General features: G+C 50.5%; 1 protein-coding gene across 3 annotated transcripts in view; it reads right to left on the bottom strand.

Annotated features, from left to right (window-relative positions):
- Positions 1-1416: 1416 nt before the first annotated feature.
- Positions 1417-22309, bottom strand: part of PRUNE1 (prune exopolyphosphatase 1) — a 31643-nt gene continuing 10750 nt past the window's right edge. Inside the window, exons 2-9 of one of the 3 annotated variants that reach the window (XM_053368786.1) lie at positions 21631-21738; positions 21232-21336; positions 19972-20177; positions 18186-18370; positions 16304-16462; positions 14538-14632; positions 14290-14448; positions 1417-2847 (exon numbers count right to left, since the gene is read on the bottom strand). In XM_053368786.1, the coding sequence (XP_053224761.1) occupies positions 2371-2847; positions 14290-14448; positions 14538-14632; positions 16304-16462; positions 18186-18370; positions 19972-20177; positions 21232-21336; positions 21631-21738 (1494 nt within the window). In that variant the 3' untranslated portion in view covers positions 1417-2370. Of the gene's footprint in view, positions 2848-14289; positions 14449-14537; positions 14633-16303; positions 16463-18185; positions 18371-19971; positions 20178-21231; positions 21337-21630; positions 21739-22309 lie in introns of those variants that run through there. The other 2 variants (XM_053368784.1, XM_053368785.1) reach the window with 2 other exon arrangements.

The following is a 22309-nucleotide window of genomic DNA, read 5'->3' as shown; positions in this document are numbered from 1 at the left end:
GACACCTGAAAACCTTTTCAGTTCTCGTGCTCTTCAGCAAGTGAAACAGCTGTAGACTTTCCAGCACCGCACCATCTTTTCTGGCCAACATTCAGGCTTTTTGTTGGGGCTTCTGATGTTATTTGCCACGAAAGCTAGGAATGGAGCCTCCATAGGCAGTGAGTCTCTACCTGGGACGCCAGACATGGGTCTCTATAAAAAGGTAAAGGCACTCAACCCTGCCCCCTAGTGTTGGCTAGTGGAGTAGCAGCACTGTCAATTTTTAAAAGCCCTTTTCTGTCAATAAACGGCTCACTTTTTCCGCAACCTTCTGAGGGAGTCGGCGTACAGCTTCCGGGTCATGTGGCCAGCATGACTAAGCCGCTTCTGGTGAACCAGAGCAGCGCACGGAAACGCCATTTACCTTCCCGCCGGAGCGGTACCTATTTATCTACTTGCACTTTGATGTGCTTTCGAACTGCTAGGTTGGCAGGAGCAGGGACCGAGCGACGGGAGCTCACCCCGTGGCAGGGATTCGAACCGTCGACCTTCTGATCGGCAAGTCCTAGTCTCTGTGGTTGAGACCACAGCGCCACCCACGTCCCTTAGGCGGTGTCCATACTCAGATCCAATTTACACCCCCTGTTCTCGATCTTGCGCATGTTATGCTCTGTCACGGATCAAGGCAGAAATCTCCTCCTGGGACAAAACCTTTAGCTTTCCTGCCTTCCCTGGGAGGAATCTCGAACCTTCGCCACTGACTGCACAAGCGGTTAGGAATTCAACAGGTGCAGCTGCCCTCAGCCCTGCATTTCACAGCCAAGAGGGGGAAAAGGGTGTGTGTTTTTGTCTTTCTTCGTTCCATTTGTGAACCTGGCCTTTCCTTCCAAGAAACTTGAAGTGGCGTGCATTTTTTTTTCCTGCACCCCCTCCCTGCTTCATCCTCACAACAGCCTTGTGAGGTAGGTCAGGCTGGGAGACAGCAGCTGGCACAGAATCACCCCAGTAAGGGCTTCGTGGCTGAGTGGAGATTTTCGAACCCGGATCTCGCAGGTCATCATCCAACGCTCACCCACCCTGGTTCTCAATATCTGATGGACTGATCCTGGTGAGGGAGGGGGACTGTTTGATCAGCAGAGGATGGTGTGTGGGTGTGGGCGGGGCCAAGCCAAGGGGTGGGTGGAGCCAGAGCCAAAAGTGGGTGGGGCATCCTTTTCTCCCTCCCTCTCTCCTCCATCAGCTTTTCTGCCTTCTGCCCTTCTGGTCGGTCTCTCTGTATTTTGACTAATAGGTATATTGAGGATGGATATATAGATTTTTTTAAAAAATAGGTGTTTTTTAAAAACACAGTATTCCTAGACATCTGATCTGCCAGGAGCTGGCACAGAAATAAAAGACCAGATATATTCTAAAATAGAATGTATATTTGAGTGTAGGTTCTTTGTTTTTGCTTTTATTCATTAGAAAGTGTATTAAATCCATTTCAAACACACTCCACAACAGCATGCTAGACACACACAGAGGCGGCTGAAGTCTTTGGCCCGCGGTAAACCCCTCCCCAGACCCAAAATCTTGCAAAAGGTGATTATTCAGCTTCGTCTGCAGCGGCTGTCCTGGCGCAAATGCTAAAAGTCTCGTCGTACTTTCCCCTCTGGCCTGGTCCAACAGGTCTGGAAGGTTTCCCACAAAAGCCTGCCTGACCTGTTGGACCGGAGGCGATGGTAAGACAAACAGGGTGTGATTGTGCATGTCCTGCAGATAGCAATGCCTTTCTCTGATCCCTCTTGAGACAACGGCCTATCTCCAGATCAACAGCTCGCTGGACCGTTCTCTTCCCCGTTTCAATGAGCCTTGGGCTCCATAGATCAAAACCTCTTGCTCTTAACGGAAGATGGAACCGGGGAGCAAACAGTAGACAAGAATTGTTTCCAAAAGCCAGATCTGCCCTGGGACCCCTGTCGACAGAGGTCTCCCCGCGATCTAGAAAATGATACCTGCCATTGCTGTATATTGTTTTAAATGTCTGCTTTGCTTTCGGGAGTGCAGTCCCATTATGTGTTTTGCAAGCTGGTCTCCAACCGTAATAATGAATTATTATTATTATTACTATTACCTGCGGGCATCTGTTCTGTCACCCTTTGTCTCTAGCCTTTGCCATTAGTGGAGACCCCGCGCTCAAGGTCTGTCTCCCCGAGCCGCAGAAACGCTTTGTCCAACCATCTCCCTGCCCAAAATCCTTTCCCCGCTGCTTCTCGTTCCTCCGCGTGCGGGAGAAACGTGCCGCGCGTTAGATTCCCCCACATCCGTCCGTGTGTCCGTTCGCACACACAAACACATTCACACACCCCTGCTGGAGAATTTCCCCGGGTTCAAAAAGGAGTCCGTCCAGCATCACTTCTTCCCCGGTTCGTCGTCCGTGGAGGAGCGAGCCTCGGCGATGCGGCTGAACTTTTCGAAGACGGCCTCGGCCGACAGTTTGGGGAGCCCCCGGTCGAGGGGGCACTCGTCCACCAGGCTGTTCATGGGCGTGGGGGGCAGCGGGGCGTCGTCGTCCGCGGCCAGGTCGTCCCCCAGGCGGTGTGGCTTTGCGGGGTCCTTCCTGAGGCCACCGGCCCCCCGCTCTCGCTCGCAGGGTTCGGCTCCTCGGGGCTCCAGCCTCGTCTTGCCGCACGGGGCTGTGGCCTCAGGCTGCATGGCGGCGGGGGCCGGTTGGTTCCACTCCCGCAGGAAATCTCGGACGACGGGGAGGACTTTTTTGCGGGAGGCGGTGGTGTTGCCCTGGTGGTAGGCTCGGACGGTGGCGTACGGGCTCTCAAGGGGAGACAGGCTCAGGGGAGGGCTGCTGGAGGTTTCCAAAGCTCGGCAGACCTGGGGGAACAGAAACACAACAAGCTCGATGGTTACAGAAGATACGTTCAACACTGCAATACAGTGGTACCTCGGGTTAAGTACTTAATTCGTTCTGGAGGTCCGTTCTTAACCTGAAACTGTTCTTAACCTGAAGCACCACTTTAGCTAATGGGGCCTCCTGCTGCTGCCACGCCACTGGAGCCCAATTTCTGTTCTTATCCTGAAGCAAAGTTCTTAACCTGAAGAACTATTTCTGGGTTAGCGGAGTCTGTAACCTGAAGCGTATGTAACCTGAGGTACCACTGTAATAGTTTTGACTCAGTGCTAGCGTTCGAGTGACAAAGGAAGTAAAAGGAGGCGGATAACAATCAAGGATTTATTATGTTTCCTGCTTCTTGGGAGTGTGGGTGCCTGCACATATGTGTGTTTCTGTATGGAATGTTTGGGAGGAAGTAAGACGGTAAATAACAAATAACAAATTAAATATTGTTGTATGTAATTTTTATTTCTTAATTATATTTAGTGGTAGTATGGCTGTATTGTTTTTTGTAACATAAAATCATTCAATAAAAATTACTTTTAAAAAAGGGGGGGACAAGCAATGACCAACCTAGACAGCATCTTAAAAAGCAGAGACATAACCTTGCGGACAAAGGTCCGTATTGTTAAAGCTCTGGTTTTCCCAGTCGTGATGTATGGAAGTGAGAGCTGGACCATAAAGAAGGCTGATCGCCAAAGAGTGGATGCTTTTGAATTCTGGTGCTGGAGGAGACTCTTGAGAGTCCCATGGACTGCAAGAAGATCAAACCTCTCCATTCTGAAGGAAATGAGTGCTCACTGGAAGGACAGATCCTGAAGCTGAGGCTCGCAGCACACGGAAACGCCGTTTACCTTCCCGCCACAGTGGTACCTATTTATCTACTTGCACTTTGACGTGCTTTCGAACTGCTAGGTTGGCAGGAGCAGGGACCGAGCAACGAGAGCTCACCCCGTCGCGGGGATTCGAACTGCCAACCTTCTGATCGGCAAGTCCTAGGCTCTGTGGTCTAACCCACAGCACCACCCATGTCCCTTAAAAAAGGTGTAGTCATAGGTATATCAGTGAATCCAAATCTGAATTGTCAAATTGTGTTATTACTGTTATTCTGGTTTTTGTTGTATGTGTATTTTGTGGTTGATGTTTGTATCGAAAGATTGATTAAATAATTTTTTTAAAAAGCAAGGCAGAGTGCTGAAAACCTCTTTCCACAAAGGGTTTTCCTGATGCAAAAAGGTTTTGTTTTTCAGCCCTTTGCCTTGCTTTCTGTGCTTTGGGAAACTCCCAAACCGATTCCCGACAGCCTCGTGAGAGTTTCCAACACTTTGGTAAGCCCCCTTTCTATGTATTTATTTTTCAGCGCTGTGCGTACAGCGGCAATTGTGCATGTGAAATTACTTGTGTTCCTATCTTACTTATTCAAACCTCGCATCCCCCCCCCCAGACCAAGACTCAAATTAGAACCACACAGCTGAAATACAGAAAGCTGAAAAACAACGGTTCAAAAGTAATTAAGTCCTCGCAGAATTACGTGGCCATAGAGTTAAAAAAACCGAAATCAGTTAGAAATGCAGATCACGAAACGGCTGCTGTGTATGCCTTTCGCTGTTTGGATATTGCTGTGCCCTTACGACTTTCATAAACCGATACTGAAAATAAATGTGTGCAGCCTGGGGTCTCACGACGACAGGAGAAAGGGGTGAGAAAAGGTTAAGGAAATAAAATGAAGCAAGCAAAGAAAGAGCCTTAGCTCAGCTGCAGGCGGTTGGAGGGTGGATGGCGGCTAACAGATTGAGGTTGAATCCTGACAAGACAGAAGTACTGTTTTTGGGGGACAGGAGGCGGGCAGGTGTGGGAGATTCCCTTGTCCTGAATGGGGTCGCTGTGCCCCTGAAGAACCAGGTGCGCAGCCTGGGAGTCATTTTGGACTCACAGCTGTCCATGGAGATGCAGGTTAACTCTGTGTCCAGGGCAGCTGTCTACCAGCTCCATCTGGTACGCAGGATGAGACCCTACCTGCCCACGGACTGTCTCGCCAGAGTGGTGCATGCTCTGGTTATCTCCCGCTTGGACTACTGCAACGCGCTCTACGTGGGGCTACCTTTGAAGGCGACCCGGAAACTGCAATTAATCCAGAATGCGGCAGCTAGACTGGTGACTGGGAGCGGCCGCTGGGACCACATAACACCGGTCTTGAAAGACCTACATTGGCTCCCAGTACATTTCCGAGCAGAATTCAAAGTGTTGGTGCTGACCTTTCAAGCCCTAAACGGCCTCGGTCAAGTATACCTGAAGGAGCATCTCCACCCCCATCGTTCAGCCAGGACACTGAGGTCCAGTGCCAAGGGCCTTCTGGCGGTTCCCTCATTGCGAGAAGTGAGGTTGCAGGGAACCAGACAGAGGGCCTTCTCGGTGGTGGTGCCCACCCCGTGGAACGCCCTTCCATCAGATGTCAAAGAGATAAACAACTACCTGACATTCAGAAGACATCTCAAGGAAGCCCTGTTTAGGGAAGTTTTTTATATTTAACGCTATACTGTTTTTAACACTTGATTGGGAGCTGCCCAGAGTGGCTGGGGAAACTCAGCCAGATGGGCGGGGTATAAATAATAAATTATTATTATTATTATTATTATTATTATTATTATTATTATTATTATGCAGTGCATCTGTTTGGAGTGCAGAAGGCCATCTGCAGTGGCGCCTCCGGGAAAGGCTGCGAAAGAGGAACGCCAGACCAAAGTCCACCTCGTGGCTCCCGTCTGCAGGATGGAGAGGGCTTTCTTCCTACCCGTCGGTTGCATCCTGAGACCCCAACCACTCACCTCGATCAGAGAGGCGAAGGATGGGCGTAGAAGGGGTGGCAGAGAAATCGTCCAAAGCTGGGCTCTCTCTCTTGCTCCGCCGGCGTGGAAGTTTCTAGGGCTGCTGATAAGAGCCTCTTATTTTAGGTCTTTTTGACAGCCCCTTTTGGAAATGAGGAAGTCAGCTGAGGACAGCAGCCCCCGGATGGCGGTGACTCACTTGTGGGCTGTCCGCGACGTCAGGCAAATCCAGAAACGGCGGCCGCAGGATCTGAGCCTGCCGTTGCGCGGCCAGATTAGCCTTTGCCAATAAAAAGCAGAGCAGAGGGTAGGGAGAGGGTTAGGAACAGTCCAAAAATATGCCTCCATAAAGAGGAGGCCCCCCTCATCTGACAGCAAGGTCAACTCGGAGCGGTCAAAAGCCTTTTTTTTTGGTGCTTCAACACAGGGCTAGCTCGGATTTTCTGGGCCGAGGGCCGCTTCTGTCCTTCGTGGACCCTCTGGGGGCCACGTGGCGGCAGAAAGTGGCTACATGACACCACACACACGATGTGCAGCACATGTGTACAGCTGAGATCAGAGAATTGTCGCGTTGGAAGGGACCCAGAGGGTCATCCAGACCAACCCCCCTGCTTTGGAGGAAACTTTCTCCAAAGAGCTCAAGGTGGTCCACGTGGTTCTCCCCCTCCTCCTTTAATCCCAAAAACAACAGCCCTGTGAGGTAGGTTAGGCGGAGGTAAAGGTAAAGGTACCCCTGCCCGTACGGGCCAGTCATGTCCAACTCTGGGGTTGTGCGCCCATCTCACTTAAGAGGCCGGGGGCCAGCGCTGTCCGGAGACACTTCCGGATCACGTGGCCAGCGTGACGAAGCTGCTCGGGCGAGCCAGCGCAGCACACGAAAACGCCGTTTACCTTCCCGCTATAAAGCGGTACCTATTTATCTACTTGCACTTAGGGGTGCTTTTGAACTGCTAGGTGGGCAGGAGCTGGGACCGAAAGACGGGAGCTCACCCCACTGCGGGGATTCGAACCGCCGACCATACGATCGGCAAGCCCTAGGCACTGAGGTTTTACCCACAGCGCCACCCACGTCCCTAGGTTAGGCGGAGAGAAGACAGCAACTAGGCCAAGGTCAGAACCAGGGAGCTTCACGGCTGAGTGGGGATTCAAACCTGGGTCTGTCCCGGGTTCTAATTCAGCACTCCCATCACTGTGCCATGCTGTATCTCATACAGGAGCAGCGGTTGCAAATGCTTCCGCATTAACTACCATGGCAATTCTCAACAACAGCCCTGCAGGGTTGCTCTTTTCGAAGCTGCAATTGCTTGGGGGGGGTTAACGGAATTTACGCGGGTCCCAGAGAACCAAAGTTGAGCTGGATGAAGGTCCAAGGTTCAAGAAGAACCCACGCCGGATCAGGACCCAAAGGCCCATCCTAGACCAGGATCCTTTTCTTGCAGCAGCCATCCAGCCCAGTGCTGTCTGTTCTGACCGGCAGCATCTCTCCTGGGTTTCAGGCAGGAGACACCGTATTTTTTGCTCTATAAGACTCACTTTTTCCCTCCTAAAAAGTAAGGGGAAGTGTGTGTGCTTCTTATGGAGCGAATGCAGGCTGTGCAGCTATCCCAGAAGCCAGATCAGCAAGAGGGATTGCTGCTTTCACTGCGCAGCGATCCCTCTTGCTGTTCTGGCTTCTGAGATTCAGAATATTTTTTTTCTTGTTTTCCTCCTCCAAAAACTAGGTGCATCTTGGGGTCTGGTGCGTCTTATAGAGCGAAAAATAGGGTAGTTCCCAGCCCTACGTGTGGATGCTGTCGGATACTGGACCGGGGACCTCCTGCGTGCAAAACGAGCGCTGTGCCACAGAGCTACAGCTCTCCCCCTAAAACTAAAATTATAAGATTCTAGTCCTCATGGTTCTGAATGCTGATCTGAAGAACAACGCAGGAAGCTGCTTCCTGCAGACTCAGATCACGGTCCCAGTGGCTCTTTGGGGCTTCAGGCATGTCTTTTGTTGCCCAAGGTGGAGATCCCGGGGACTGAACCTGGGTGACCTTCCCCTCGGCTCCCCCAAATTCTAGCCTGCCTTCCGGTTCCAAATAGCATTGCATCCACCCATTCCTTTTGCCTGAGCCCTACAAATGCCACAGCCCTGACTCTGCGAGGCTCCTTTGACAACCACAAGAAATCGAGCCTTTGGGGTCGTCATCGGGCCAGCTCTGTGGAACTCCCTGCCACTGGAGATCCAGCAGGACAACTTTAAAACACCTGGTGAAAACTTTTCTATTCCAGCAGGAGTACATCCTTCCACAAGGGTCAATTCATGTCTGTTTTTAACTTTCTAATGGATTTATAGTATGGCTTTATTGCTTTAAACTGCTTTGACATGTACATTTGTTTATGACATGGAGGTGGAAAAGCAATTTTTTAAAATAATGATGGAGTAGGGAGGGGTAAGTAAAGGGACCCCTGACCATTAGGTCCAGTCGTGGCCGACTCTGGGGTTGCGGCGCTCATCTCGCTTTACTGGCTGAGGGAGCCGGCGTACAGCTTCCGGGTCATGTGGCCAGCATGACTAAGCCGCTTCTGGCGAACCAGAGCAGCGCACGGAAACAGCGTTTACCTTCCCACCGGAGCGGTACCTATTTATCTACTTGCACTTTTGACATACTTTTGAACTGCTAGGTTGGCAGGAGCAAGGACCGAGCAATGGGAGCTCACCCCGTTGCGGGGATTCGAACCGCCGACCTTCCGATCGACAAGTCCTAGGCTCTGTGGTTTAACCCATAGCGCCACCCACGTCCCGTAGGGAGAGGAGCCCCCCTAAAAAAAAAAACACCAAACCAGTGGGCAGCATCAAAGCTACAGCCAGCCTTGCAACTTGCCCAGCCTAGAAGGCCTTTCTTTGCCAGAGGCGAAAGCTGTGAGGACTTCCCATTGAAAAAGAAAGAAAGAAAAACCACCCAAAGAAATGCCCTCATTTGTATTCAAGGAGGAAGGGCAGAGAGGGAGAAAAAGGCGATTTTTACAGCTGCCTTGTCAAGGACGGAGGCTGGAGGAATTTGCCGCTTTGCGAACTGTGTCCCTCGCTTGTTATGCGCCCATTAACTTCTCCCGCTTCCTAATAAACTCCTTACACGGGGCGTCGTGCAGAGGGAGAGCCGCAAAAGATATCGAGTAAAGGATAATGCAATTCTTTTGCAATAAAAAATTTCAGGTCTTCTATATCTATAATAAATGTTATTTAAATGTACCAACCAAGCACAAACATAGATATGTGGACCACATGTCTGGAGCGGCGCAGGAAGACCGTCCTGAAACCATTTTGACTCCCAAACTGACCAAATGTTTTCTCTGCAAGGAGGCAGGGCATTAATTGGGTAATTACCGTTTCAAAGGAATGGCCAGACTACCAGGAAAGGCAATCAGATAAGACATTATCAGATAACCTGGCAGACAGGAAAAACAACAACATTCAAATTTCTGTTGTAGACCGCCTTTTCTGTGATGTATATGTATGATGTTTGGGGCGGGTGTCTTGGGTTACACCCCTTCTGGGATGTATGTTGTATGGAGACCTTGAGCTCCAGGGCGGGCAATTTAAATGTCTATATAAGGGCAGGTACATCTTGGAGACTCTTGAGAGTCCCATGGACTGCAAGAAGATCCAACCTCTCCATTCTGAAGGAAATCAGCCCTGAGTGCTCACTGGAAGGACAGATCCTGAAGCTGAGGCTCCAAGACTTTGGCCACCTCCTGAGAAGAGAAGACTCCCTGGAAAAGACCCTGATGTTGGGAAAGATGGAGGGCACAAGGAGAAGGGGACGGCAGAGGACGAGATGGTGGGACAGTGTTCTTGAAGCTACCAGCATGAGGGAGGCAGTGGAAGACAGGAGTGCCTGGCGTGCTCTGGTCCAGGGGGTGACGAAGAGGCGGACACGACTAAACAACAACAACAACACCTTGGTTCTGTTTTCCTCCTCCTTTCCTGCGTGTGAGGGGAGTACCCTGTTGCAACAGATCAATAAAGATCAGGCTTCCTAGCTGCTTTGCTTCTCAATATTCTCTGGTTGGCCTCTGTTATTTTCTCCTACCAATAGGGAACCTACGTAAGGACTCTATATGCGCTTTCTAGCGACTGGGATTCAGAAGCATCGCTGCCTGCAGTTTTTGAAGGCAGAGCGCAGCCATCGTGCCTAACAGCCATCGCTAGGCCTCTCCTCCACTGTAAATTTACCCTGTCCTTTTTCAAAGCTGCCCAGGTTTCAAAGCCATCTTGTGGGAGGGAGTTCCGCAGGCCAAGTCAGCGCTTCGCAAAGAAGGAATTCCGTCGATCTGTCCCAAATCTTCCAACACTCAGCTTCACCCTTCAACAAACCTCCATCGTGCCCCCGTGAGTGTTTTGGCCCCGTGAGTGTTTATATCTGTTGCTCCGCCCAGTTTTGCCCCTGGCCCCGCCCACCACAGCACACGGTCCCCGGAAGGCGCCGTCTCCAAAGAGGCCTCGCCCCCCAGGAGGGCTGGTTGTTGTTTTTTAAACACCCCGGAGGGAATCTCTCTTGCAAGACGATGCTATGGCGGACGGGCTCTCAGCAGCTTAAAATACGAACAAGTTCGCTACAGCGGAAGCTTCCAAAACACAAACGCTTGTCCTCAGCAGGCAGGGAAATTTTGCGGGCAAGTGAAAAGCAGCCGTGGTTCAGAGCGGAAGGACTTCGGGGAACGGCTGGCTTGGAAGTTGAAATAAATTGGATTCCACCGGTCTGGGCACAAATAGAGACAAGGGTTCCCTCTCCCACTGCCTCCACTGGCTATGTTGTCGCAAACCATCATTGAACTTTTATTCTTGCAACTGAAACACTGCAAAGGTTTTTTTCCGCTTTTGGTTGCTTTTTGAGCGTATTATTCGCAATTTCTGATGCTTCTCTAGCCGGCTGGGGGTGTGGGTGTGTTTGGCTTTCTCCCCGCACCCCGAATGATTGCATTAACTCACATGCAGATTGAATTAACTAGTTGCTTAACTAGAACTGATATGATTACTCAGCCATGGGTTCTTTTTTTCAAGCAGGAGACAGACCCCAAAGCACTTCTCCAAATTTAAATAAATAAGTTTTTTCCATACAATTTATATACCGCTTGGTGTGTTTGTGGTTTTTTTTGGGGGGAGGGGGGACACACCACTAGCGATTTGCAAAAAGGATAAAACAATGAAATTATCAGTAAAGAGACAGTTTAAAATTGGCATCTAAAGCCTTCAGAAATCAGCGCTAGGGTTGAAAACGAGATTTCAACGCATTTCAATGTTCTACATGTCTGGAGAGGCTTGCTTAAACTTTGACCCTTTGGGGCGGAAACTAAGCCAACTGAAAAGCATGATTTTAATAATAATAATAATAATAATAGAAGAGAATGAGATTTTCCTAGGTTCCTTCCACGCTGCCCAATTTTTCAGTTTGAAATACAGGTTGCAGTTTCGTAAACATTTGATGCACTTTGGAAAAAATGAAGCCCTCTGAAAATGCTGAGGACTGGGGGCTTGATCTTTTAAAAAATAATAATAAGGGAGTGGCATAGTCTCCTAGATTTTTACCACGCTGCCATATATTTTTGTATTGAAATACCGGTTGCAGGTTTGTAAACATGCGTGTAAGAATAACAATAATAATAAACATTAGTAGTAGGTTGTGCAGGAGAGAAAATTTATCCTAAGCCCTATTGGACACAGCGGCATATCCGCACTGAGCAAATGCATTCAGGGTGGTTAAAAAAGGAGGCGCCTTTAGATTCCTGCCAGAACACACAAACGAGCTTTTTAAATACTGGCAGGGAGGAAGAAAGAAAGGAAGAAGAAAATGGAATCCGTTAACACCCTTCCTTCTTAAAGCTCAGCCTGTGCAAAAAAAAAAGCAATCGAATCAATACAGAATCGAATTAATGCAGGGCTGAGAAGGATACCCTCCGCCACTCAAAGATGGGGAGTGGGGCAGGGGACAGAGGAAAGTGGGGGGTGCAAGAAAGAAGACCCTCCCCAGAGACCCCACTTACCTTCCTTCAGGCAGGCCGGGGGAAATGTAGTGTGACAACCGCGAGCATGACAGCGCTTTCTCCTGCGCACTGAACGTCCCCCCACTTAGTTAGCTGGTGATCTCAGAAACCTTTGACCGTGGTTAATGAATGACGACTGCTTTAGCAGAGGGGTGGGGGACCCACTCGCCTGCGTAAACATCCCTCCCCCTTGCCTTGGGAGTCAGCCAAGCAAGGCTCCCTTCTCTCCAGACGGATGGATGAATAAGGACTGTCTCTCCTGCCCCACACACCCCCGATCTGGGGAGAAGCAGGCAGAGGATATGGGGTGGAGGCTTTGGGGCACCGTGGAAACGTCGTGTGAGAGCTGACGGGGAGGAAGGGAGCCCAGGAAAAGGACAAAGGACTCGATCAAAATAGCAGGGATTTTTTTTGTTCGCGCATAGAAACCTTGCAGGTCTCGACTTCGAACTCTGGAAGAGAAAGGTGGTTTTCGGACCGGTGGCCAATTTTGCAAGGGGGTTGTTTCCAACAGTTCAGATCCAGGGGAGGGGTGAATGTTGTTCCCTTGGGGAGGGTTAATGTGTTGGCAGCAGGTGGGGCCAAAGCGGGGGGGGGGGGTTGTGGAGTGGGTGGGGTTTTGGAAACGGGCCATGGGTTCAGCTGCAGGTTACCCCGGCACGGATCAATTGGGAGGCCTGATTTCGCATGCTTGTGTGCATCTAGTGTTTACACCATCGTAAAGAGGTTCAGAAAAGGAGGGTGGATCCGTACGAAAGGCGTTCGAGTTAAGATCAACGCACGCCGACGCAGAGCCACGTAAAAACTACATGCACCGTGAACAAACATTCATTTCTAAATGCCCCAAGCAATCGAAGCTATTTTAACACGTATAAGAAATAATAACATCGCACAAACCCCCAATAAAACGATGTAAAACCGAAATTATTTTTTTCGGAAAAGCCAGAACGAACATAACATTATGAATTTCCCCAGGCAAGATACAGCAGCCTCTTTTAAGTAAATAAAAATTCCCTATCAATTATTTCAGACAGAAAACGTGTAGTCTTTGGTACTGAGTATCTATCCTGTCAAAAGAGCAGATGAACGATGGGGTCTTACCCCAGCTGGACTACAATTCCCATCAGCCCCCACCAGTGCAGCTGCATGGGAGTTGTAGGGCAAAAGATCAAGCTGGGGAAGCCTGAATGGACCTCTCTAACATTTGTCCCACAAGTGGAAGTCAGAGAGCTCTGTCCGAAACTGCTGCAATTCCACATGTTCACCCAAGGCGAGCAACAGAAATCACGCAAGCGAATATGAGCAGAGTTCCCTCTTGTCATACATTTCAGTCCATGAACATTACATAATGACATTACACACATACACATAATGACATGCCCCAAAGGGAAACCTTGACGCAGGACCTGAGAACAAAAGCCACCCCCCCTTTCTGTTGTTTCCAGCAACTAGCATTCAGAAGCATTCCTGCCTCTGACGTGGAGGCAGAACCTATTGCAGCTAATAGCCTTCTCCTCCACAAATGTTCCTAATCCTTTTCTAAAGCCATCATTGCCTCCTGTGGCAGCGAGTTCCACAGTTCAACAGCGTGCTGGGTGAAGAAGGAATTCGTTTTATCTGTCCTCCCAACATTCCACAATTCATTCCGCAATTGATAAGGGACTCTAGCAATAAAGGAGGCTGCCTGAGAGGGGGGAGGTAAAGACAGCGAACTTGCAAAGGGGGGAAACAGGAAGACTAAAGCAATGAGGAGAGAAATTAGAAGAGGAGGAGCAAAAAAACTGCTCCAGCTAAGGAAAAGACACTAAGGCAAACCAGAGGGAAGGGAGTGTTGAAAGGCAGCAGCTGATCGGCAAGCAATCGGGAGGGAGATAAGTGAGGCTAGCGATAAAGGAGGCTGCCTGGGAGGGGGGAGGTAAAAGCCCATGGATCCTCAGGATTTTTGCATTGGGTCACCCAAATTCACCATCAGATCACATTGCATGTCCATGGCTACAGCCTGCACCAAAAAAATCACGCATCCACAATTGCACGAAAACGTGGTTACAAAGCACGGATCCACATGGATCCTCAGGATTCTTGCATTGGGCTACCCCAAACTCACTGTCAAATCACATGTCTGTGGCCACAGCATGAACCACAAAAATCATACATCCACTGTTTCGTTCAGAATATATCTTTTCTTGTTTTCCTCCTCTAAACACTAGGTGCATCTTATGGTCAGGCGCGTCTTATGGAGCGAAAAATACAGTATATTAGTCTTGGCCAAAACAGATAGGTTTTAGCAGAAGCCGGACTGCAGCAGATTGGAAACGGCGGCGATTGCAACTAACGCCGGAGGAGATGGAAATCTCTCCCTCTTTAAACACCCCTAGTTTAAAGGCGCAGGAGTTCAGAAATAAACGTGACCAGCCTGTCACTGAGGAAAGGGTGGGGGCTATTTCTAACCAATGCTTTGCGGGGTCCAATATCCTGGAAATCAACCAAGAGGCCCCTTGCAGCAACCTGTTGTGTTTTCTAGGGAAGGACTCGCTATTCTTTCTCTCATCCCGACAGGGCGCCATTCGAACTCACCGCTGCCTGGAGTTCCGGGTTCTGGCTGTATACGGCGAGCTGCCTGAAAGGCACGTTCTGCTCGTTGAAGGAGATGGTCATGGCAAGCAAGGCGTCGTAGCTCCTCTGCCGGCAGAAGGCGGACAGCTCCTGCTCCAAACCGGGACGGCACAGGAAGGCCTGAGTGGAGAGGAGGATCGTGAGAAGAGACGAGAAGGAAGGCAACACAGGCACACCTGAAATGGTTTCTGGCCCCTTCCTGTGCTCACCTGTAGGTTCATGTATACGGCGCTGAGCGCAATCACAGCATTTTCCCCAGAGAGGGCCTTGAGGTCCTTCCTCAGCATCTGGTCTGTGGTGAGTCCTGGGTCATAAAAACATAAGAAGAGCTTTCCTGGATCAGGCCAGAGGCCCATCTACCGTATTTTTTGCTCTATAGGATGCACCCGACCATAGGACGCACCTTGTTTTAGAGGGGGAGAACAAGTCCCTTCCATTTCTCCTCCCGCTTGGCTGAAGGGGCACTGTGCAGCACTCCCTCTCTGCTGAAGCAGGAGAGTCTTGCTCTCCTGGCTTCGGAAAAAGGAACCCGAAGCCTTCGGAGCGCAGTGCGAGTTCCCACTGCGCCCTTAAGGCTTCAGGGACAGCCACCTGAAGCCTTTGGAGTGCAGCGGGAACTTGCACTGTGCTCTGAAGGCTTCGGGTTCCTTTCACTGAAGCCAGGAGAGTCAGTGCGCACCGACCCCTCCCGCTCTCCAGGCTTCAGCGAAAGCAACGTGTAGCCTCCGGAGCGTGGAGGGAGCGCTCCCTCTGCGCTTTGGAGGCTTCGCGTTGCTTTCGCTGAAGCCAAGAGGCCTTCATTCGCTCCATAGGACGCACAACCATTTCCCCTTAATTTTTGGAGGGGGAAAAGTGCGTCCTATAGAGCGAAAAATACGGTAGTTCAGCATCCCGTTCCCACAATGGCCAAAAATGCCCCAAGAACCTGCAGGTTCCATCAGATGAGCTCTCTAGCTGGACCAGGTGAATGGCCCACTTAATCCAGCATTCCGTTCTCGCTGGGGCCAGCTGGATGCCTTGATGGGAAGCCCCTAGGCGGGACCTGAGTTCGAAAGCACTCGCCCCGCCTGTGATTCCTAAGAAACGGTACAGTCATACCTCATGTTACGTCTGCTTCATGTTACATTCTTTCATGATACTTCCGCCAGCGACCCGGAAGTACCGGAAAGGGTTACTTCCGGGTTTCGCTGCTCGCGCATGCGCAGAAGCGCAAAATGATGTCACGCGCATGCGCAGAAGCGGCGAATCTCAACCCGCGTGTGTGCAGACGTGCCGCTGCGGGTTGCGCTCTTTTCATGTTGCGAACGGGCCTCCAAAACGGATCCCGTTCGCAACCAGAGGTACCACTGTACAGTCATACCTTGGGTTTAAGTAGCTTCGGGATGAATATTTTCGGGTTGCTCTCCACGGCAACCCAGAAGTAACGGGATGCATTACTTCTGGGTTTCGCATGCGCAAATGCTCAAAATTATGTCATGCGCGGAAGCGGCGAATCGTGACCCGCAGATGGGCAGACGTGGGTTGCGTTCGCTTCAGGATGCGAACGGGGCTCCGGAACAGATCCCATTCGCATCCAGAGGTACCACTGTATTCAGAAGCACCTTGCCTCCAGCAGTGGGAGGGAGTTCCAGAGTTTAACTCTGCTCTGGCACAAAGAAGGGCTTTCTTTCGTTTGCCTTCAATCACCCAATATTCAGCTTCAAGTTTTACTTTTACAAGAGAGGGAGAGAAACCTTCTCCCCCCATCCACGCTCCCAGCACAATGCATCAGCTTATTCACCTCTTACCCTGTCCCTCCTTACTTGCCTTTCCTCTAAATTAAAAATAGCCCCAAGTGTGTATTTTACCTTTTCTTATAGGGGAGCTGCCCCACTGCCCCTGCCCCCAATAGTTTTGGTTGTCCTTTTCTCAACCGTTCCGGCTCTGCAATATCCTTTACGAGGCAAGACTAAGGAGGATGGTGGGCGGCTCATACCTGAGACATCAAACTTGGCCCTCTGCAGGGCTTCAAAGATAACGCTTCTGGAGGGAAGATCGGGGAACTTCGACTCCAAAAGGGAAGCGTAATGGGTGTCCTTCGGGGTCACTTTGCCGGCTTCAGGGGACATGTTGACACAGTCCAGAACGATTGTACCTGCAAAGTCAAGTAAGAACCAGGATCAAGAGGCAACACAAGACAGTCCAATCCAGAAAGAATATTTTACGTTTGCAGGTTTGAAAGATGAGAAGGGTGAGAACTGTGGTTCCCAAACTTTGGGGGGCCAACCTCCCCTCCTTGCTTCTACCCCCTAAAGGTAAAGGTAAAGGGACCCCTGACCATTAGGTCCAGTCGTGGCCGACTCTGGGGTTGTGGTGCTCATCTCGCTTTATTGGCCGAGGGAGCCGGCGTACAGCTTCCGGGTCATGTGGCCAGCATGACTAAGCCGCTTCTGGCGAACCAGAGCAGCGCACGGAAACGCCATTTACCTTCCTGCCAGAGTGGTACCTATTTATTTACTTGCACTTTGACGTGCTTTCGAACTGCTAGGTGGGCAGGAGCAGGGACCGAGCAACGGGAGCTCACCCCGTCACGGGGATTCGAACCGCCGGCCTTCTGATCGGCAAGTCCTAGACTCTGTGGTTTAACCCACAGCGCCACCCGCATCCCGGTTCTACCTCCTACCCATCCCTATTAAAAAGCAGAAGCGCCCAAGGAGGGCACCAAAGAGGACTGCAAAAGGAAAGTACCGTATTTTTCGCTCCATAAGACGCACCTAGCTTTTAGAGGAGGAAAACAAGGGGGGGAATTCTGAACAAAACAGTGGATGTGTGATTTTGGATGTGGTTCAGGCTGTGACCACAGACATGTGATCTGATGATGAACTTGGGGTGACCCAATGCAAAAATCCTGAGGATCCATGGGCTTTTACCTCCCCCCCTCCCAGGCAGCCTCCGCTAGCATCCCTTATCTCTCTTCTGATCACACTGATCAGCTGTTTCCTTTCAACACCCCCTTCCCTCTTGTTTGCCTTAGTGTAATATCTTTTCCTTACCTGGAGCAGTTTTTTTGCTCCTCCTTTTCTTCTAATTTCTCTCCTTACAGCTTTAGTCTTCCTGTTTCCCCCCTTTGCAAGTTTGCTGTCTTTACCTCCCCCCTCCCAGGCAGCCTCCTTTATCTCTAGCATCCCTTATCTCTCTCCCCGATTGCAAACGATCAGCAGCTTTGTTTCAACACCCACTTCCCTCTTTCAAAAAAAAAAAAAGCATGATCTGCTTTTTGCCCCTGGGAAATTCGGCTCCAGGGACCACGCATTCACTCCATAAGACGCACAAACATTTCCCCTTACATTTTAGGAAGAAAAAAGTGCATCTTATGGAGCGGAAAATACGGTATGTGCGGGATTGAATGTGGGTATGTAGGAATATTTTTAAGGATTGCATGAAATGTATGTTTGTTTGTATATCCGTAATATGTATGTATAAATGTTGAATTATCTTAATAAAAAAAATTAAATAATAATAAAAAGAGCAGAAACCTCTGCCGGATCAAGCCAACGGCCAAACAGACGGCGAAAGGAAGACCTGAGCTCTCTCCCGTCCTGCAGTTTCCAGCAACAGGTATTCAGAAGCATTACTGCCCCAGACCATAGAGGCAGAGCGAAGCCATCTTGGCTAGAATCCACTGTCAGCCTTCTCTGCCATGAATTTATCCAATACTCTTTGATGGAGGGAGCCCAAAAAATCTAGAGGGTTTCATGTTGCCCACCACTGCTCTGCAGGGCTACGGATTCCCCACCTGCCAGCATTTGCCTGCAGGTTGTTGTTTTTTTAACAAGCAACCACTTCCCTGCACGTCGCTGCAAGTCGCTAGTCCTCACCGTGCAAGAGAGCTGCTGTCTGCCTGTCCAAAACCTGCGCCGGGCTCTGCAGGATCCTCTCCGTCACCAGCGTGGCACACGAACCCACCGGCTCTGCCGTGACTCTGCAGGGAGGGCCCCGCTCCCGCTCCAGGGGCCGGTGGTCGATCACCTCAACAACCGCCTCCTCCAGCGCCGCATCCCCACTGCAAAACAGGTGAGACGTAGCAGTGTCAATATATGCACTGAAGCATGAGCAGATGCTGGAAGACATTTCAGCTTCGCTCACTGCGCATCCCGTTCTGAGAACGTGGCTCACCGCTTGAGTCACAGCTGGGGCGCCACCAGGCTCGCTTGCAGGTGCACCACACGGCCAGTAGGGGGAAGTGTTTGCTGAGGGAGGGGCCAGGCCCAAGCTCCCCTAGTGTCCATGTGCTGCAACTGCATCTATCCCCAAACCATCATTGTGTGGGTCTGTTGGCCAATTCAGGTGTTCTAGGCGCAGGTGGCGCTGTGGGTTAAACCACAGAGCCTAGGGCTTGCCGATCAGAAGGTTGGCGGTTCGAATCCCCGTGACGAGGTGAGCTCCCGTTGCTCGGTCCCTGCTCCTGCCAACCTAGCAGTTCAAAAGCACGTCAAACTGCAAGTAGATAAATAGGTACCAGTCTGGCAGAAAGGGAAGCAACGTTACTGTGCGCTGCTCTGGTTCGCCAGAAGCGGCTTAGTCCTGCTGGCCACATGACCCGGAAGCTGTATGCCGGCTCCCTTGGCCAATAAAGCAAGATGAGCGCCGCAACCCCAGAGTCGTCCGTGACTGGACCTAATGGTCAGGCGTCCCTTTACCTTTAAGCATAGGGGCTGGGGGACAGCTGTGGGGTTTCCCTGGCACCCACAAAGCCTCTGAGCTGCCTCACTGCCCCCTTGGTCACCAAAATCACATACTGCTGAAGGAGGTAGTTGGAAGAGTGACGCTCTTTCTCAATTCCTCCTTCAGCTCTATGTGCTTTTCAAGGCATCCGATTAATTCCACCGGCTCCAGATTTTACCCAGATCCCTTGGAAAAGTGATGTGTATGTGTGTGTGCACGTGCACACGCGCCCTTTCTCTTTCTGTCTCTTGTGGGGTGCTGATCTGGGCAAAGGGGATGGAGAAGCCATAAAATCGGGGTGCGGTTCAAAAATGCTAATGCACCCACAGTGGCCTAAAAAAGGCTGGCAACCCATAGCTCAAGAGACTCTCCTCTCACATTCAAGTCCTTTGGGTGCCCTACCCTCTCCCCTACCTAGGCAACATCTTAAAAAGCAGAGACATCACCTTGCCAACAAAGGTCCGTATTGTTAAAGCTATGGTTTTCCCAGTAGTGATGTATGGAAGTGAGAGCTGGACCATAAAGAAGGCTGATCGCTGAAGAATGGATGCTTTTGAATTATGGTGCTGGAGGAGACTCTGGAGAGTCCCATGGACTGCAAGAAGATCCAACCTCTCCATTCTGAAGGAAATCAGCCCTGAGTGCTCACCGGAAGGACAGATCCTGAAGCTGAGGCTCCAAGACTTTGGCCTCCTCATGAGAAGAGAAGACTCCCTGGAAAAGACCCTGGTGTTGGGAAAGATGGAGGGCACAAGGAGAAGGGGACGACAGAGGACGAGATGGTGGGACAGTGTTCTCAAAGCTACCAGCATGAGTTTGAGCAAACTGCGGGAGGCAGTGGAAGACAGGAGGGCCTGGCGTGCTCTGGTCCAGAGGGTCACGAAGAGGCGGACACGACTAAACGACTAAACAACAACAACAACCACCCTCTCCACTGACCTCGGCAGGACGTGGTGGTCAACCAGCGTCAGCAAAAGGAGGCCTGCCTGCTTCAGGGTGGCCAGGTCAATCTCGTCCCGGAAGATGAGCGAACTCTCCACAATGCGCTGCTCTTTGAGAAGGAAGGTGCTCTCGGTGCGCAGAGGGAATTCTGAGCGGGGGATGTTCAGGACCGGGATGAAGGCTGCCTTCGAGTCTGGGGTGGTCTGCGGGGCGCAACGAAAGGTACATTAAAATCCAGGTCTCTGTTACACGGATAAAATTGCTCACGCTACCCAGTCACTGAGTACCAATAAGAACCTTGCAGGTGCCTCCAAGCAACTGTGGAATTGGATGCCCTCAAACTCTCATTTTGTGCAGGTTTCTAGTCCTTAAGGATATAAAAAAACAGGCCCGAAACTGCACGAGCAAAGCCCGGCATCAGTCACGAAGATACATAGATCATAGATCAGGAAGTGTTGGGGTATAAAGCAAGGAAACGAAAGGTATTAAGAAAAATATTATGAAGAACCTGTGCAAAAGAGGCAATTAAGCAATATTCCAAGATAAGGCTTAATTATCTTTCAGCACTGGCCCCGACTTGGTGGAACGCTCTGTCACAAGAGACTAGGGCCCTGCAGGACTTGACATCTTTCCGCAGGGCCTGCAAGACAGAGGTGTTCCGCCTGGCCTTTGGTTTAGACTCTGACCCTTATGTTTCCCTCCCCTTACAGTTTTGATCTGTGGGCTACTTTTAAAATGGGGCTGCATTTTAAATTGCATTTTAACCTGTATTTTAAATTGGGTTTTCCCCCCCTATTATGATTTTACTGTAATTTTACTGGTGTTAGCCGCCCTGAGCCCAGCTCTGGCCGGGGAGGTAGGGGTATAAATAAAAATATCCTTTGTCTCCTCCCTTATATCTGACCATACTCAATTGTGTTATTTCCTTTTCCTTTTGTTGGATTGCTGGAATAATCTGTTTGTCTTGTTACATGTTCAATAAAATGATTTATTTAAAATTTAAAAAGGAAAAAAGGAAATGTTCAGTGGCTGAGGGCAACGTCGCTCCCCATTCTCAGTTTTTTCTTACACAATCCACACCAAATCCAGTTCAGAGCACTCTGAGCCCGGAGCCGCCACATGGTGATGACCTCATCGCCCCACACCAGCCTCGCAGGCAAACGCAGAACTGCGGAAGCGACCGTGGAAAGGCAGCAAAGAGGGCTCTTCAAAGGGGGCAAAGGGAAATGCTCCAAAGGGTGGAAGCGGATGACCGACCTTTGCAAAGAAGTAAGCGAGGGCCAAAGCGGACACCATGGAGTCCAGGTCGCAGGCCTCGTTCCCCATCACCACGTGGACCTCCTGGTTCCTCTGGACATGATCCTACCAAATACAAAGAAAACAAAGAGGAAATGGGATAGGAAACGCAGAGGTTGAGCGACGGTTTTCCCTGGAGAAGGTCCATTCCCAGGTAGGGCTGGGAGACTCTTGCCTGAAACCCTGGAGAGATGCTGCCAGTCCGTGTGGACAAGTCTGAGCTAGATGGAAGAAGGGCCCAACTCAAGGCTGCTTCCTGCGTCTACACATTTTGCAAATGAAGACAAACTGGTGCCTTGTGGATCGAGCCCAGGAACGAGAGGCCTGGGTGTGCCATTTGCCAGCCAGCGCTGTACTTACGCCCAGAGAAGCCCGTGTAGCCACAGGCCTGCTCCTCGGAAGGAAGATGGTTTCTGGAGGACGAGAGCGCCTGTGGATTCGGGGGCAAAGGGGGGTGTTCTTGAGGACCTACAACGAAAGTTGTAGCCTTTCAGCACTGGGTGCTAAGACAAGGGTCGATCTCCAGTTAGAGAGGGCAGGGTTAAAATCTCCCACTCGGTTGTGAAAACCCAGGCATTGAAAACACACACCTCTCAAAAGAATCCTGGGAACTGTAGTTTGGTAAGATTGGTGGGCGCTGCACCTTTGTGAGGAGTGAGCTACAGTTCCCAGGATACTTTTGCCTTAGCCTCTTTCTCTTTCTCTCTCCGCCTAAGCATATTCCTTCCCTTCCTGCCCCCACCGATAATTTGTAAAAGGGTCACAACTCTGACACAGACAACACCCCCATTACAAACGCAAAACCTTTTGCCAATTGTGCAAGCATTATTTATCGTTTATTATTTACATAGATCTACATTTGTGCATTGCGGTTGCTACCAGCACCCCAGTGCCCGAGTCTTTGTGTTTTCCTCCTCCTTTCCCACCCTTGTTTTCCTTTCATGTTACGCTTTTTAAGATGGTCAAATCTGAAGGCGGTCGCTGTCTTGCTTACTGCTCTGGGACGCTTTCCTGCTGATGAGCAGAGTCTAAAATAAGA

This window comes from Podarcis raffonei, chromosome 16 (assembly GCF_027172205.1).
Source record: "Podarcis raffonei isolate rPodRaf1 chromosome 16, rPodRaf1.pri, whole genome shotgun sequence".
Classification (NCBI taxonomy): Eukaryota; Metazoa; Chordata; class Lepidosauria; order Squamata; family Lacertidae; genus Podarcis; species Podarcis raffonei.
Note: the sequence above shows the minus strand (reverse complement) of the source record. Positions and strands in the feature narration are given on the sequence as shown.